The following is a 17,408-nucleotide window of genomic DNA, read 5'->3' as shown; positions in this document are numbered from 1 at the left end:
CGGCGCTTCCGACGGCGGGTCACCGGCAACACTCGCGACCGGCTCGTCCTGAATGATCTAGTGTTACTATAGATAGTTTTTGTGGTCTTGTTATTGATTAATGTTTTATGGAAGAGTCTCGAATTTCTCGAGTTGGATTAGTTTTTGAGTTTCGCAAAAATTTCTATTTTATTTGTATGAGAGTCCATATCCCCCTACCACAGGGGTGAGAGGTCTCTAACTATCATAAAATAAATTCAAGACTCAAAGATCTCCTACATGCTAAATTTGGTTCCATTTGCTTGATTAGTACTAAAATTATAAGGAAATTTGTATTTCATTTGTATGGGAGCCCACCCTCTTAAAAGGGAAAGGGGTCGTAATACACCACAGAAAAAAAATTCTGCCATCTAAAACTCTCACATGCCAAATTTGGTTCCATTTGCTTGATTAGTTCTAAAGTTATGAGCAAATTTGTATTTCGTTTGAATGGGAGCCCCCCCCCCCCTCCTAAAAAGGTAAGAAGTCCTAATTCATAATGGGAAAAATGGTTGCCTCCAAAAACACCCACATGCCAAATATGGTTCCATTTGCTTGATTAGTTCTCGAATTATGAGGAAATTTGTATTTCATTTTTGTAGAAGCCCCCCCTCTTGAAGTGTGGAAGGATCCTAATTCATCGTAGAAAATATTTTTGCCTCCAAAAACCTCCACATGCCGAATTTGGTTCTATTTGCTTGATTAGTTCTCGAGTTATGGGGAAATTTGTATTTCATTTGTATTGGAGCCCCCCCTCCTAATGTGGGAAGAGGTCCTAATTCATCACAGAAAAAATTCTTGCCTCCTAAAACACCTACACGCCAAATTTGGTTCCATTTGCTGGATTAGTTCTCGAGTTATGAGGAAATTTGTATTTCGTTTGTATAGGACCCCCCCCCCTCCTAAAGTGGGGAGGGGTCCCAATTCATCATTGAAAAAAAATTGTCTCCAAAAACACACATATGCCAAATTTGGTTCAATTCGCTTGATTAGTTCTTGAGTTATGAGGAAATTTGTATTTCATTTGTACAGGAGCCCCTCCTCTTAAAGTGGAGAGGGGTCCTAATTCACCATAGAAAATTTTCTTGCTCTCGAAAACCTTCACATGCCAAATTTGGTTGCATTTGCTTGATTAGTTCTCGAGTTATGAGGAAATTTGTATGGAAGCCCCCCCTCTTAAAGGGGAGAGGAGTTATAATTCCTCTTATAAAGAGGGGAGGGGTCTCAATTCACCATAGAATAAATTCTTGTCACCAAAAAAACACCCACATGCCAAATGTTGTTCTATTTGCTTGATTAGTTCTCGAGTTAGGAGGAAATTTGTATTTCATTTGTACAGGAGCCCCCCCTCTTAGAGTGGGGAGGGGTCCTAATTCACCGTAGAAAATTTTCCTGCCCTCGAAAACCTTCACATGCCAAATTTGGTTCCATTTGCTTGATTAGTTCTCGAGTTATGAGGAAATTTGTATGGAAGCCCCCCCTCTTAAAGGGGAGAGGAGTTACAATTCCCCTTATAAAGAGGGAGGGGTCTCAATTTACCATAGAATAAATTCTTGTCACCGAAAACACCCACATGCCAAATTTGGTTCTATTTGCTTGATTAGTTCTCGAGTTATGAGGAAATTTGTATTTCATTTGTATAGGAGCCCCCCCTCCTAAAGTGGGGAGAGGTTCTTATTCATCATAGAAAAAATTCTTGCCTCCAAAAACACCTACATGCCAAATTTGGTTCCATTTGCTGGATTAGCTCTCGAGTTATAAGGAAATTTGTATTTCGTTTGTATAGGAGCCCCCCCCCACTTAAAGTGGGGAGGGGTCCCAATTCATCATAGAAAAAAATTTTGTCTCCAAAAACACACACATGCCAAATTTGGTTCCATTTGCTTGATTAGTTCTCGAGTTATGAGGAAATTGGTATTTCATTTGTACAGGAGCCCCCCCTCTTAAAGTGAGGAGGGGTCCTAATTCAACATAGAAAATTTTCTTGTCCTCGAAAACTTTCACATGCCAAATTTGGTTCCATTTGCTTGATTAGTTCTCGAGTTATGAGGAAATTTGTATGGAAACCCCCCCTCTTAAAGGGGAGAGGAGTTATAATTCCCCTTATAAAGAGGGGAGGGGTCTCAAATTACCCTAGAATAAATTCTTGTCACCGAAAACACCCACATGCCAAATTTGGTTCTATTTGCTTGATTAGTTCTCGAGTTATGCAGAAATTTGTGTTACATTTGTATGGGAGCCCCCCCTCTTAGTGGGGGGAGGGGTCTCTAACCATCACTAAAACCTTTCCTGGCCCCAAAAACCTCTACATGCAAATTTTCACGCCGATTGGTTCAGTAGTTTTTGATTCTATAAGGAACACAGGACAGACAGACAGACAGAAATCCTTCTTTATAGGTATAGATTCAAATAGTTTAGGAATGCAAGAGATAATGGCAATTCCACGGTAGTTTCGGATGCCTGAGTTTGTTCCTGATTTGAAGATAGGGACTAAATACGAAGATTTCCATATTTCCGGGAATTTTCCATTTTTCAGAGACATGTTAAATGGTGTAGCAAGTTCTTCGGCTGGGTTTTTGAGAAATATGGGTGCTATTCCGTCAGGCCCCGGCCCTTTTGACGCATTCAAGCCTTTGAGTGCTTCAAATACGTCAATTTCTGATAGTTGAGAGACAGATATGTCGTTAGAAAATTCGGGGATAAATGAGAAATATTCCTGGTCGCGGTCTTCTTCGGTGAATGTTGTATATACTTCTTGAAAGAAATTTGCGAAAAGGTTGCAGATTTCATGAGCATTATTTCCAATTAGCCCGTCAAGTTTCATTTGGGATGGGAAATTACTGCTTTTCAATTTAGTATTTACATAGTTAAAGAAATTTTTTGGGCATGATTTGACTTCATTTTCGACTTTACTATTATATTCTTCATACGCGATTTTAGTGGCCGAGTTGAGTTCTTCGCAAATATTGAGATAATTATTCAAGTTAATGGTATTGTTTTCATTTTTGAATTTTTTGTGTGCTTTTTGTTTTCTATTTTTAAGACTTTTTAGATGTGGGTTGAACCACACAGGCCATTTACTATGTTGACTTCGTCTTCTTCTTTTCATTGGTACAGTTTCGTGCAAAAGGCACTTCAAGAAAAGGATGAATTTTTCTGCTTCATAGTCGACATTTCCTTCAGTACAAAACACATGTTGCCATTCTGTTGTACATAGTCTACGCTTAATTTCTATAAAATTTGCTTTGTTATATTCCGGCACTTCTTCATATTCCAAGTCAGTAGGGTAAGAGCTATTGTGTGTGAAAATTGAGTATTCCATTGCTGTGTGAAATGCTTCATTCTTCCATAAGGGAGATAGTGAAGCATTTACAGCAAAGTCGTCTGTGCAGTTTGTAAAAAGTAAGTCCAAATAAACATTTTGACTATTTTTGACTGAATTTATTTGATGCAGGCCAAATTGTGAAATTTTGTCAAAAATGTAATGCAATGTTTCATTTTCGCCTACTACTGGAAGCAAAATGGATTCATTGTCAATGTCTACAATGAAGTCCACATTGCGCTGATTGAAGTCGCCGTAAATATGTAGTTTTACTTCGGGTTCCATATTTGAAATAATGTTTTCTACTGCTTCGAAAAATAGTTCATAAGACTGTTTATTAGCATGTTCGGGAGGAAAGTACACGGCTGAAAAAATGTGTACTTCGCCGTATATGGTCGCTTTGGCCCATATATTTTCAAATTCGATGTACTTTCTAGTAATTATTTCTTCCGAAGTGAAGTCAGAGTTTATAGCTATGAGGACACCTCCTCCAGATTTTTTCTGACTTAGAGACAAATTACGGTCGTGCCGGAATACGTTAAATAGATTTCCAAAAATTTCTTCGCTATTGACGCTTTCGTCCCAGCTACTTTCGGTTCCAAGAATGACTTTGAAAGAAGATGATATTACATTTTGATGAATTTCCTTCATTTTGGCTGGACTTTTCATGCGGTTGAAATTCTGGCAATACACAAGAATTTCAGCCGCATTCTGTTTTAGTGCAAAAGAGGTACCTACGCTTAACAAGTTGTCGTTGTGACTCCTCTCTTTTGTGCAATACTGAAAGGTGCATGGGAAAGGTGCAACCAAGCTATAATCTGAGATTATTACCGGATTTGAACCCACAACACCCGCCAGGGCATGTGGCTCGTTGGTACCCGTGTACCTATGAACCACAGAGGCGCTGGACAAAAGGAGTCTGCACAACCCCCCTTATTAATGTAGCGACATGGGTTGGGCTATTTTTAGACACAAATTGTGCCTCTTCCTCCACCTACTGTAGAGACCTCCGACCGAGAAGTTTAATCTAACTTTGTGTTTACTGGCGGGACAACGACACACCCTTGCGACTTACAAGGTAGAAGGTACTGCATGTGAACGCTCCATGCACCTTCCAGTATTGGACAAAAGGTAGGAGTCACAACGACAACTTGTTAAGCATAGCTATCTATTACCCCCCCCCCCCTTCCTTTCCACTCTTTCTCCTCCATTCCCAAAGAAATCATCAATTGTAGAACCATCGTTTCAAAAAAATATACTTTTAAGAGCGATCGTATGTGTTGTCATGTCCACGGTTGCTCCTCGAATCCATAAAGGCTTTATTTCGGATTTTAGTTTTAGAAGTTGTTTACCCATAAATACAGAACGCAACAAACATTTATTATTCTACTGAATCTCCTTTTGCCCGGATAACACACTTCAAACGTTTTTTAAAGCCGTTACATGCGGCACGCACATGACATTAGTTTGATTGTTAGGCTGTGAACCATTTCGCGAAATTTTTAACTTTTTGATTAAAATGTGACATGTGATTGGTTTTTTACCTTCTGTCGAAAATAACCCTGCTCGGGGAAGCATGGTTAGTTTTGACCAAGGTTTTGACAGCTCGATGGTTCGCTTCTGAGAGCCAATGAAATATGCACAGGTGAGGAAGAGAGCTTCGACGTATTTCACTGATTTTTCGTTGGATTTTTTTACATTGATTTGGATGCTTATCGCATAATAAGGCTTATACAAATTTGGAAAAAAGTTTATGTCCTGGTCTCGAAATATTGTTCAAGGGGGGGACAAGAAAAAAATAATAACATCAAACCTTCAATAACTAAACAAAGGAGAAGAAACCAGTGTTTATTTTTCCAGATTAATAAAAGTTTAATACAAAAAAGTTGTACAGTACTTAAACTTTAGTTCAAACCAAAACAACTTTCAAAATGTTTTGATCCAATCACATAAAGTAAGTATTCTGGCAGAGATGAATCAACTTGAACATAGTGGAGTGCTACAGGATCACCTTAGTGAGCCATAAACGTGTAACTTAAGGTGAAATTAGTCGTCATCGATTCTGCCAATTTCAAAAGCAGTTTTATTTGCCCTTATTCTGCGAGTCACGTGACTCAATACGACAATTGTCACTCGCCGTGACTCGCCATGGCGAGTCGAGTCACCTAAGTGACAACTGAGTCACCTAGGTAAGAAACCCCTGTCACCTAAGTGACAGACCGTGTCACCTAGGTAACAAAGCGAGTCACCTAGGTGACAAAGCGAGTCACCTAGGTGACAAAGCGAGTCATCTAGGTGACAAATGTCACCTGATTCGCGGTGACTCCAAATAGTCACGTCACTCGCCTCGCAGAATAAGGGTGATTGTTTGAAACAAAAATTCTGTTCATGAAAATATATTTGAAGTGTTAAAATTCGCAAGAAGAATACAGTATTTAAAATTTTACGAACAAAACTCCGCTTTTGGGCTCAAAAACTGCCTCCAAAATTGGGCTTTCCGACGAAAAGTTGATGCTAATTTCCCGTTAACCTTCATTTGAATTTTGCTTTTTACTTGTATGTCACTCGGATTTGGATAATAGTTCATATCTGTGTCACTTACTAGTTTAGAACTCGGTAACCATGAAATAGTATCGGAATCTAATCTTCTCGTAAAAATGGCAATTTAGGTCCCTACAACTTTTTTACTTGGAACGCACGTGCTATGCTACCGACATTTTTTAAGAAAAAAATCTCTCACACCATTCACGTTTGAAACCGCTTGTTTCTTGGTCAACCTTTTAGTCATACGAATATCAGCCCATTCCTCAGTTGATGCTGGATCTCAACAACAACGTGTTTATCTTTGATATATTAAGGATGCTAACGCACCACTATCAGAAGCGATTGTCATTGTTTGACTAATAGCATTTGTCCAGTCCGGTGCTGCACTTCGGATGAGGTGCAGTACTGCGCTGGGAGTTGTTTTCCAAATATCAGGGCTTCTAACAGCCCTCCGTCGAAGAACCTTGATTTTCAATTGAAAAATGCCGGACATCGGCATAACAGATGTTCCGAGTCTATTTTTTCTGTGCCACAGAATCGGCGTATATCACCTTGCAGTTTCCCCATAAGCTTCAGATGATAGCGGTTTGGACAATGTCCTGTTATAAGATCAGACTGTTTCGACTGCCTAGCAATGAAAGTGTTATTCCAACTTAATTCCACTTTCATACATTTCCATACTAAAACTCCATTTTTAAAGCAAAAGCAGATAAAGCTCAATAAAAAAGCAATATAACTTAACATGACTTGATTTGATGTAATGGTCGGGACCACCGTTGATCCCAATGATAATCACAACATGACAATAGTCAGAAAATTTTCGAACAGTTCAGTGACATCTTTTCTGCATGCATGGTAAAAAATGGTATCTTTAAGTTTTTCGTCCCTTACATCCAAAATTAGGGTAGGTACTTGGACAATACGAAATAAAAGGATCAATTTGGAACCCCGAAAGCACCGAAAGCTGATGTTCCGGAGTGTGTAATTTGTTGTATTTTTATTTTAATCTTATCTACTAACTATGACAGCAAAATATAATCCCACAGAAAATCGGAATATCTCCGTCAAAAGTGGTAGCAAATTTCACTAATACATTGTTTAGTTGATTGATGCCTCAATCTAATTCGGTTCTTTTGAAGCAAGTTGAATTAAAATGGAACCAAAATTTAAACTAAATGGAGCCAAAAGTCTAATTCCAAGCACCCCAATTTTCGACGTCGGAACTTAAAGGTTAAGCACAATAGTCGCCTGGGACCTGTAGCAGGAATCAGAAAGCTAAGATGGTGTAGGATAGTTGATCGAGACTAACGGGATAATTACCTCAACTTTGCACGAATTGGGTAATTTAGAGATGTAAACTCGTTGAATTGTAAAAATCTGCTTACCATTAAAGAATGCAACATTACTGCACTTTATTTTTTGCCCCTTCAAATTTCGAAATTTTTTGCAGGGGGGGGGGGGGTGACATAAACTTTTTTTCAAATTTGTATAAGCCTAAATTTGTTCAAATAACCCGGGTTGACATGAGATGAATTTTATCTATCAAATAAAAGCAAATGAACATCAAAAATTCATCCAATTTTAACTCGGACAGAATAAACAATATTTTCATCCTCACCTTATATGCTCTCATTGAGCAAAAAAACTAAAAAACTGATTTTAACCACTCAAGGATAAATAACCATCGAACTGTTAAATTTTAACCAAAAAGTTAAAAATTTCGCGAAATGGTTCACGCCTTAATGGATCATTTTAGGTAGCTTTTGGTCATGCTTGTCACTAGATGGACACTAATGCGCAACGTGCCATGTTTAGGCTGTGATTTCGTGAAATTGTTAACTTTTTAGTTAAAATTTGACTGTTCGATGGTTATTTCTTCTCGAGTGGTTAAAATCAGTTCAGGCTGTGAAGCACTTCGCGAAATTTTTAACTTTTTGGTTAAAATTTGACAGTTCGATGGTTTTTCGAAAATAACCGTGCTCGGGAGCCAAGGAGCCGGGAGCCGGGACCAAGGTTTTGACAGTTCGATGGTTCGCTTCAGAGCTGGATTTTTTTTGCATTGGTATGGATGCTTATCGCATAATAAATTTGTTCAAACAACCCGGGTTGAAATGAGGTGAATTTTATCTATCAAATAAAAGCAAATCAACATCAAAAATTCATCCAATTTTAACTCGAACAGAATATACAATATTTTCATCCTCACCTTATAGGCTCTCATTGAACAAAAAAAACTATCAATACGTCAAATATGAAATGGTTCGCATTCTGAACTGATTTTAACCACTCGAGGAGAAATAACCATCAAACTGTAAAATTTTAACTAAAAAGTTAAAAATTTCGCGAAATTTTTAACTTTTTGGTTAAAATTTGACAGTTCGATAGTTTGTCGAAAATAACCCTGCTCGGGAGCATGGTTAGTTTTGACCACCCCATCGACATCTCTATAACGAGCTGCAGTGAACGTCAGCAACAGGATGTCCTGATGGGCTCAAAATTTGACAGCGGGCCCAAATCAGACTGCTGGCACTTGAGTAAAACGCAGTTCTGACATGCTATCTCATTTTCGCACACACGAGATGATGGCAGCGAAAACATGGTTGCCTGCCGATGGGGTGGTTTTGACCAAGGTTTTGACAGTTCGATGGTTCGCTTCAGAGCCAATGAGATATGCACAGGTGAGGAAGAGAGCTTCGACGTGTTTCACTGATTTTTCGTTGGATTTTTTTTACATTGGTATGGATGCTTATCGCATAATAAATTTGTTCAAACAATTTGGGTTGAAATGAGATGAATTTTAGCTATCAAATAAAAGCAAATGAACATCAAAAATTCATCCAATTCTAACTCGGACAGAATAAACAATATTTTCATCCTCACCTTATATGCTCTCATTGAGCAAAAATAACTATCAATCCGTCAAATATGAAATGGTTCGCATTCTGAACTGATTTTAACCACTCAAGGAGAAATAACCATCGAACTGTCAAATTTTAACCAAAAAGTTAAAAATTTCGCGAAATGGTTCACAGCCTCAGAATGCGAACCATTTCATATTTGACAGGTTGATAGTTGTTTTACTCTATGAGAGCATATATAAGGTGAGGATGAAGATATGTTTCCATTTCCATAAGAGCGAATTATTTATTCAGTCCAGGTTGGAATTGGATGAATTTTTGGTGTTCATTTGCTTCTATGTGATAGAATTTATTTATAAATTTATCTCATTTCATTTCGGGTTGAATAAACATTCGGGTTGAACAATAATTTCTTATATATTAAACATCCATACATTGGTGAAAAAAAATTCGAAAAACCATCGAACTGTCAAATTTTAACCAAAAAGTTAAAAATTTCGCAAAATGGTTCACAGCCTAAAGTAAACTTTAAGGCTGATACAAATTACCCGTTATAATTTCTTTCCGTTCCGTTGCTGACGGTTAATCTGAACCGGTATTTTTAGGTGAACCAATCAGATTGCGAGGCAGATTGACAGTCGTTCTAAGACGTTCGTCGAGTGTGTTTGACAGAACATGTCTATGCTGGAGCCATCTGTGAGATTGTTCAACTTTTTTAATGATCCATTGTATATGCCGTTGCAAGCATAAAATGATTTTTGTTCGAATACATATGTGTCACACTGTAGATATGGCCATAGATGTGAAATATCATGGAATCGCTCAAAGGCCTTTTCAATTTTTCTTGAACATAGTGCGTAAGATGTCTGGCTCCGTAAAACTTTATATAGAACCATGTCAAATAAATTAGAAAAAATTCGGTGCACGGAAATTATCAGTAAAAATATCATCAAACTTGCCAATAAGCAATATGTAAGAATAGAACAGTTTTAACACAATTTATGTTTTCCCACAGGTTATACAATAGAATATACTATGATTGGATCATACCTAAAGAGAAAAATGAACCATATGCATTTCAGAATTACACATTTGGTGTTTGGAATCGTTATTCTGGCGACCATCATTTTCTATTCTACATTGAATTCAAGGCAATTTGAAATTGAAGCCACACGGTACTATGATCTAACAGCAAACAGTTCTGAAAAAAATTTGCTGTCACAGTCGGCTAACACTACAATTAATACACTTATCCAAAACAAACTTCGCTTGAGGAAATGTGGCTTTATTACATTTTTTACTAACGGTTGTGGATCTCATAAAAATCTGTCAAATATGTTCCAAACACTTGGAGGCTTCAGTTTTTTAAGGAATGAATCAGCAATTAAATCAGAGATTCCTCGCAATAATATACAGAGGATAGTGAAACTGTCAGGACCTATGGAATCTAAACCTGAAATTATCAGGAAACAGCAAAATCCAATGCTGAATCATTCAACATTTAGTAAATCAGCTGTAAACAACGTGGAAACCGTAATAGAAGGCGTTGTGAAGACAACAGACATTTACGAGCGGGGACATATGAATGATTCCGGCAGTATTAAAAACATTTGTCCTAATAATGGTTCCGACATTAATTTATTGATTTTAATTACCTCGGCGCCAACTCATAGAGAGCAACGATTATCTATCAGACAGTCTTGGGGACATTATGGTATACGACGAGATATATCAATAGGATTTATATTAGGTCGTACGCAAGACCAACGTATAGAAGATCAATTATCCGCGGAAAACTATATGTATAGCGATTTAATAAGAGGAAATTTTGTGGATAGTTACAAAAATCTTACTTTGAAAACGATTTCGTTGTTAGAATGGACAAGTGCAAACTGTCCAAATGCAACATATTTATTGAAAACTGATGACGATATGTTTATCAATGTACCAAAATTGTTGCAGTTCATAGAAACACACTTAAGCCATAAACGTTCAATCTTCGGGCGCTTAGCAAAGAAATGGAAGCCAATCAGGAATAAAAAATCAAAATATTACGTGAGTCCGGAGCAATATTTTCCTCCAGTATTTCCTCCCTTTACCACCGGTAAGTTAAATAAATCATCATATAAATTCTTGCGTATTTTCGAATAGTCAAGCATGCGTGAATAAAAGACAAAACAGAATGGATCCGGTTAACTGTTTTCAACGATTGTATACCATTCCCCCGAAAACCATTCCCCAGAAATCGATTCCCCAGAGTTCCAAACCCCAGAATGACCCATTCCCCAGAAAACTGTTTCCCAGAATATACCATTCCCCAGAAAACCATTCCCCAGAAAGTCATTATCCCGAAAATACCATTCCCCAGAAAGCCACTTCCCAGAACCTACCATTCCCTAGAAAATTTTATCCCAGAATGAGCCACTTAGATAGTTATGATAGATCATTCGGGCGAACGTTACTGGGCCGAATATCAGTAGCTCTAATAACACTAGCTCGACTGTAATTCTAGCGGTTTGGAGGATCTCACCGTTTCAGTTGTGAATCGTTACGAGGACTAAAGGTTTGTAACTAACGGTCAGTAAACCTAGGCAAAGGAATAAGAAGAGGTGTTTTCTGCCTAAAAACAAAAACAGTTGTCACACAGTGTTGTTAATCAAACAGTTAGAATCAACAGGTAATCAGTTACTATGATTGAGTATAAAGAACAAACAGCTGGAATTTATTGCGAAAACTGAATTGATGATTTCCAGGACCTGCACTGCCTAAAAGCGTTGTATTGTACCTTAGTTTACCCCCTTTTTGAAAACGCCAACGCGCGCCTAATTTGGACTCCGCATAAACTTTATTGGAAGCTTCAAAATGAACGAGTGCGCAAGAGGTTCAAACAATTGGTCTTGCGTAGTTTGCCTTGGCACAACCTGGAAAATTATCCCGATCGCTACTGCTTGCTTGATCTAGATAATTAGAACGTCGAAGCAAAATTCAATGGGCTTTATTTGCGGTAAACTGTTACATGGTTGATTCACCGCAATTACTTTCGTTAGTGAATTTCCGTGCAGTACAAGGATCTTTGTGACCATCCCCACCAATAATTCTACCAATTCGCCCTAGTCAATTGTTGGGTATATGCTGTCCTTACTCGCTGCCGCTCGTTCGGACTTAACTAAAGGATAACCCCTACTAGTCAATAAGCCTAGAAAAACGCTCGCACCTAAATAGAGGTGGTTTCTGCGGGGGGGCTGCCCCCCCCCGCAGTGGCCGGCGCTTCCGACGGCGGGTCGCCGGCGAACACTCGCGGCCTATGGCCGTCTCGCCCTGAATCGTCTAGGCGACGCTTACTAGTAATTCGGTAATAAGCGTGACTCGGGAATCAATTGCATGAAACCCCTGCTTCCCTTCGGATTATAGATGATTTAGGGCGAGACGGCCGCAGGCCGCGAGTGTTCGCCGGCGACCCGCCGGCCACTGCGGGGGGGCGCCCCCCCGCAGGAACCACCTCTATTTAGGTGCGGGCGTTTTCCTAAGCTTACTGACTAGTAGGTGTTATCCCTTAGTTTAGTCCGAACGAGCGGCAGCGAGTAAGGACAGCATATACTCATAAATTGACAAGACCGACGCTTAAACACCTCGTCTAAAATTCGTTTTCCTAGGCTTACTGAACTCTAGTTACAATCGTTTAGCCATACCCCTCGCAATAATTAATTTACAGTTCGAAATTATTAATCGGCAAAGCTGCTGTTTTAGAAACTTCAATCCGCTGGTGTTACATTCAGGTATGTGGAATTCAGGGTATTGGGGACACGGGGAAACATATTCTTCTTTTTCTAATTTTGCTTCTAGTTGTAAGCCAGCCCTTTTGATTCTTTCTGGGGAATGGTTTTCTGGGGATTGGCTTTCTAGCGAATGGTTCGTTCTGGGGAGTGTCTTTCTGGGGAATGGTATATTCCGGAAAATGGTACATTCGGGGGAATGATTTTCTGGGAAATGGTGCTTTCTGAGGAATGATTTTCTGGGGAATGGGATTCTGGGAAATGGGTTTCTGGGGAATGGTTTTCGGGGGAATAGTATACAATCGTTTTCAACAACTGTTTATAATGCACAAAATTATGTAAGCCAATCTACACTGTATCAGGATTGACTTTGCGCCTTTGTATCATGTTGAATCAGCAATGGCAGATAGAGTGAATATTATTTTTCGCAGTTTATATGTCTCTTTTTGCACGTTTTTTGACGTAGGACTACGTCTTTCGGCAAGTTTTGAGATAGAGTATCATTCCAAAAAATCGAAAAATGCGGGTGTCACGAAAAATGATAGGTTTTGAGCGCTAATACCTCAGCGGTTTTCCGATCGATTTTCAATATTCTTACACCAATCGTTCGGAAAATCTTCTAAGAATTGACCTAAGAAAAGTATGGATTCTTGATGTTGAACTATTGAAAAATTGAAAATAATGAACCTATGTTTTACCAGAATTCTCGCTTCGTGATTGGTTGAAGATTCTTTGCGATGAACTAAACCTATACCAATTTGATATCTGTGCTTAGGAAGAAAGCCAAAACAAGTGACAAAGTTTCCTCATTTAAACAAGATTTCTTAACAATGCGATTAAACCTAGTCCAATTTGATGTCTGTGTTAGGGAAGTGTGCCAGAAAAAATGACACAAGTTCGTTGTCCCAACAGATCGCAAATTCTTTATTGCGAGACGATTAAACCTCGGCGAATTTGATATCTGTGTTGGAAAAATGTGCTACAGCTGTAGTGTTCGGTTATAATACGGGTCTGTATGAATACGCATGCTTGCCGTTTCATTAGAAGTGTAGTGAAAAGATGTGCTGTTGATAAAATAGGATTGAATTGGGTAATAAAAACCCGAATTAATCCACCTAGCGGCGTGACCTAGCCTTTCTACTGCCACAATAATCATTATTTAATTTCTCAGGAACATCTATAATTAACTTGACTATATTTTAAAATATCCGTTCCGTATTCCTCAAAATCCTTATTTGCCAGTAAAATTCACAACGTATTGCGCAGAATAATTATATTTTCTTTCCTTGGGTGCGTAAATACTTGTAAGCGTCATTTATGTTATTTGATGAACACTTATGAACTTATGATGAAATTATTTAGTTTTATAATCGGTCGGCCTTAACTTTCGGGTTTCAGAGCCACACACGAAACTTGTTTTGAACTGAATATAAAATATGTGTTCATAGCAGATTTTTTGATATTTTTTTTTTTGAGTGGTTTTAACCCAAAGGGTAGATTTTTTTTTGATATTTTGATATTAATACCATACGTTCAAAAGTTAGCATCTTTGAAAAACAAGAGCTCAGAAAAATTATTATTATACTTCACTTTTGAAGAAAAATGATATCGACAACAAAATGATTAATCTCAAAATTTTACTATTCGTTTGCTTGGCTCAATTGTGCAACATACCGTGCAAGCACCATATTCAAAACAGTGCCTAATTCTGAACAGTTGCAAATTTTTCATAAATATTGACAAAATTCCAGCTATTTAAACAATTTAATCACTACATCTGATTATTTCCAGTTATTTAAATGGTTTAAATAGCTAGAGTTTTGTCAATATTTAAGAAAAATTTGCAACTGTTCAGAATTAGGCACTGTTTTGAATATGGTGCTTGCACGGTATCTGAATCAGAAAAAATAATTGAATAGAGCATTAGATATGAAAAAGAGAAATTGAACTTTTTCTTAGCTGGCGCTCCTTCAGATAATTATTTTTGCATGAAAATCAAAACTTAAGCTTCTTTTGAATGTACTTTCATGAAAAGATAGTCATTAACTTGATCACATCGTTTTTACAATGTTAGAGGGTTAGGAAAACAAGATGAGGTCGAAAAATAGTGCAAAAACTGCGCCATAAATATGCTTGAGAATGAGAAATATGATCGATATGATTTCCAGTGCTTGTCATTTTTGATTTATTTATTAAAACATGATACATGACATAAGACATCTGTCCTTTAAAATGTCACTAACGAAAACAAATCGTAGTTCGCCTAAGACGTGCAGGCTTCATCAGTGTCTTATTTCAAAGCGTATACGTATCTGTCGCGAATAAATATTAAATAGTGGAATTTAGTCGGTAAAAGTTTTTTTCTTTTCTTTTATTTCAGAGTTCGTATTCCACTAAGAGGCTTCAAAAACTTCTGACTATTGACATGTTTCTCACTTTTCTTGAATTTCATTGCAAATTGTCATCACATACACATACATACATACATACATACATACATACATACATACATACATACATACATACATACATACATACATACATACATACATACATACATACATACATACATACATACATACATACATACATACATACATACATGCATACATACATACATACATACATACATACATACATACATACCTACATACATACATACATACATACATACATACATACATACACACACACATTGAATACAATCAACATTTGATTGATATGTTATGATTTCACACATTTTAACGGTTTAATATACGGTGGTTAAGTGTTAAAGTTTGAATAACTTTTGAATGAACCGTCCGGTTTTAATTAACTCGGTTTCGTTTGATAGATCTCAGCAGTAATTTTCAAATAATAATAAAATGTGTGATGTTTTTCATTGAATTAATTCTTTAATGTTACAAAAATCCAATCCAATCCGATCGTCATGAAATTTGGAAGTTAAGGGTTTGTAAGGCTCCTCTTTCATATGCAATCAATTTTGTTCAAATTGGTTAAGGGATCTATGAGATAATGAAGTCCCATATTTTTCGTATTTTTATACATAACTTTTGAACTAAAAGTCCGATCAGTTTGAAATTCAATAGCGACCAATGGGACACCTAGACTTTTCATTTGACACTAAGAACATTAAAATCGGTCCAGCCATCTCCGAGAAAAGTGAGTGAGATTGAAAGCGTAACATACACACACACACACACACACACACACACACACACACACACACACACACACACACACACACACACACACACACACACACACACACACACACACACACACACACACACACACACACACACACACACACACACACACACACACACACACACACACACACATACATACACACACACAGAAAATGCTCAGTTTTCGAAACTGAGTCGAATGGTATATGACATTCGGCCCGCAGGACCTTCTTTCCATTTCCGGTTTACCAAGTGATTTCTATACCTTTATACTATATATTTATATAGTAGAAAGGCAAAACAATCTTTAATTTCAGTAAGGTAGCAATAGTTTGTGTTCTTGATTTTGTTAATTTTTTTTCAAATGCACAATCTTTTGAGAATTGAACGTGTGCAAAGTAGTAACACTTTGATAAATGTTACATACAACGCATGTAGCATGTATATATGTTGCATATAGCATGTATACATGAAGAATCGAATGATTACAAGCATGAATACATGCTACTATCACTACAATGAGACTTACGTAGTCCTGCGTCACCTATATATGCGGTCGTGTCTTGTACACAACCACTCTGATTCTTTTTTTACAATTTTTGAATTAACGCGGTTTTTTCAACGATTTGTAAATTCGAATGTTTTTTCGACTACTTTTAGGTTATATTTAAATTAAATTAACGAGGTTTTTTTCGCGGCGGTTTTATGAATTAACACGGTTTTTAACAACTCACTACCCTAACTCGTAACTCACTAACTTTGTGGTTTTTCGTTTAATTGATCATAAATTCGAATAGAGCATATAAATATCGACTATATAACATAAGAAATTACATGTTTACTCCAAAAATAAAAGCATGAGAGATTTTAGAATTTCGGAAATAGGGGTTCGTTATGAGTCAGGTAACACAGTAGTGGACAATTTAATGTATACTACCGCCTGAAGTAAAGTGCAAAACTGGCTATCTTCAATAATCCACTGCTCAGGATTGCTAATAAATTTATCAGAAAATTTAACAAATCAGGCAAAAAGTACAAATCCGGCTTCATATGTCGGAAAACTGGCCTTTTTGCCGGATTGACCGGCCACCGGCTTTGCAAGTGAAAAACCGGTCAGGCCGACTAAAAACCGGCCACTTGGCAACCCTAAAAGACAATTTTTCCAGCAGAAACCTCCGGCAAATATATTATACTAGCTGTCCCAACAAACTTCGTATTGCCACAAATTAAACTGTGTTGTACATAAATCGTGAATCTCGGATGGCCTTTGTCACAATCTCGAGTTTTGCAAGTTTCTGGGGAGTTCATGGGTGTTTTAATATACAAATTTCCCTCACAGTAAAGTAGAAAACAACTCCCGCAATTGCTTAGCCTGATAAATTAAAGGGGATAACATTAAAATATTCGCCATCATTACAAACCATTTCGCCGAATACCATTTTGCGGAACACCAATTCTCGGTTAACCATAACGCGGAATATAGAGTTTCGCAGAATACCATTTCGCGATAATCCTTACGCGTGATGTACCATTGCACGGAAAATCTTTTCGTAGAAAGTAGCATTTCGCAGGGTTGACCCAACTGAAGCAATGTAATAGAGGTCAGTAGATCTAGTGTTACGACGAGCAATCGAAGCATCCCTACACGATCGTTACTAAACCAAACGACCGTAACTGTAACGTAAGCGACGTGGCGGTTTCG

At 37.6% G+C, this 17,408-nt stretch overlaps 1 protein-coding gene across 4 annotated transcripts in view; it reads left to right on the top strand.

Moving 5' to 3' along the window:
- The window catches only part of LOC128746333 (beta-1,3-galactosyltransferase 5-like), a 157,801-nt gene that overhangs the window by 75,164 nt on the left and 65,229 nt on the right, over positions 1-17,408 (top strand). For 3 of the 4 annotated variants that reach the window (XM_053843401.1, XM_053843393.1, XM_053843387.1), the window contains exon 3: positions 9,758-10,846. In XM_053843401.1, the coding sequence (XP_053699376.1) occupies positions 9,778-10,846 (1,069 nt within the window). In that variant the 5' untranslated portion in view covers positions 9,758-9,777. Of the gene's footprint in view, positions 1-9,757; positions 10,847-14,895; positions 15,003-17,408 lie in introns of those variants that run through there. The other variant, XM_053843408.1, reaches the window with a different exon arrangement.

This window comes from Sabethes cyaneus, chromosome 1 (assembly GCF_943734655.1).
Source record: "Sabethes cyaneus chromosome 1, idSabCyanKW18_F2, whole genome shotgun sequence".
In the NCBI taxonomy this organism is placed as follows: domain Eukaryota; kingdom Metazoa; phylum Arthropoda; class Insecta; order Diptera; family Culicidae; genus Sabethes; species Sabethes cyaneus.
This window is presented reverse-complemented; position numbering and strand designations above follow the sequence as displayed.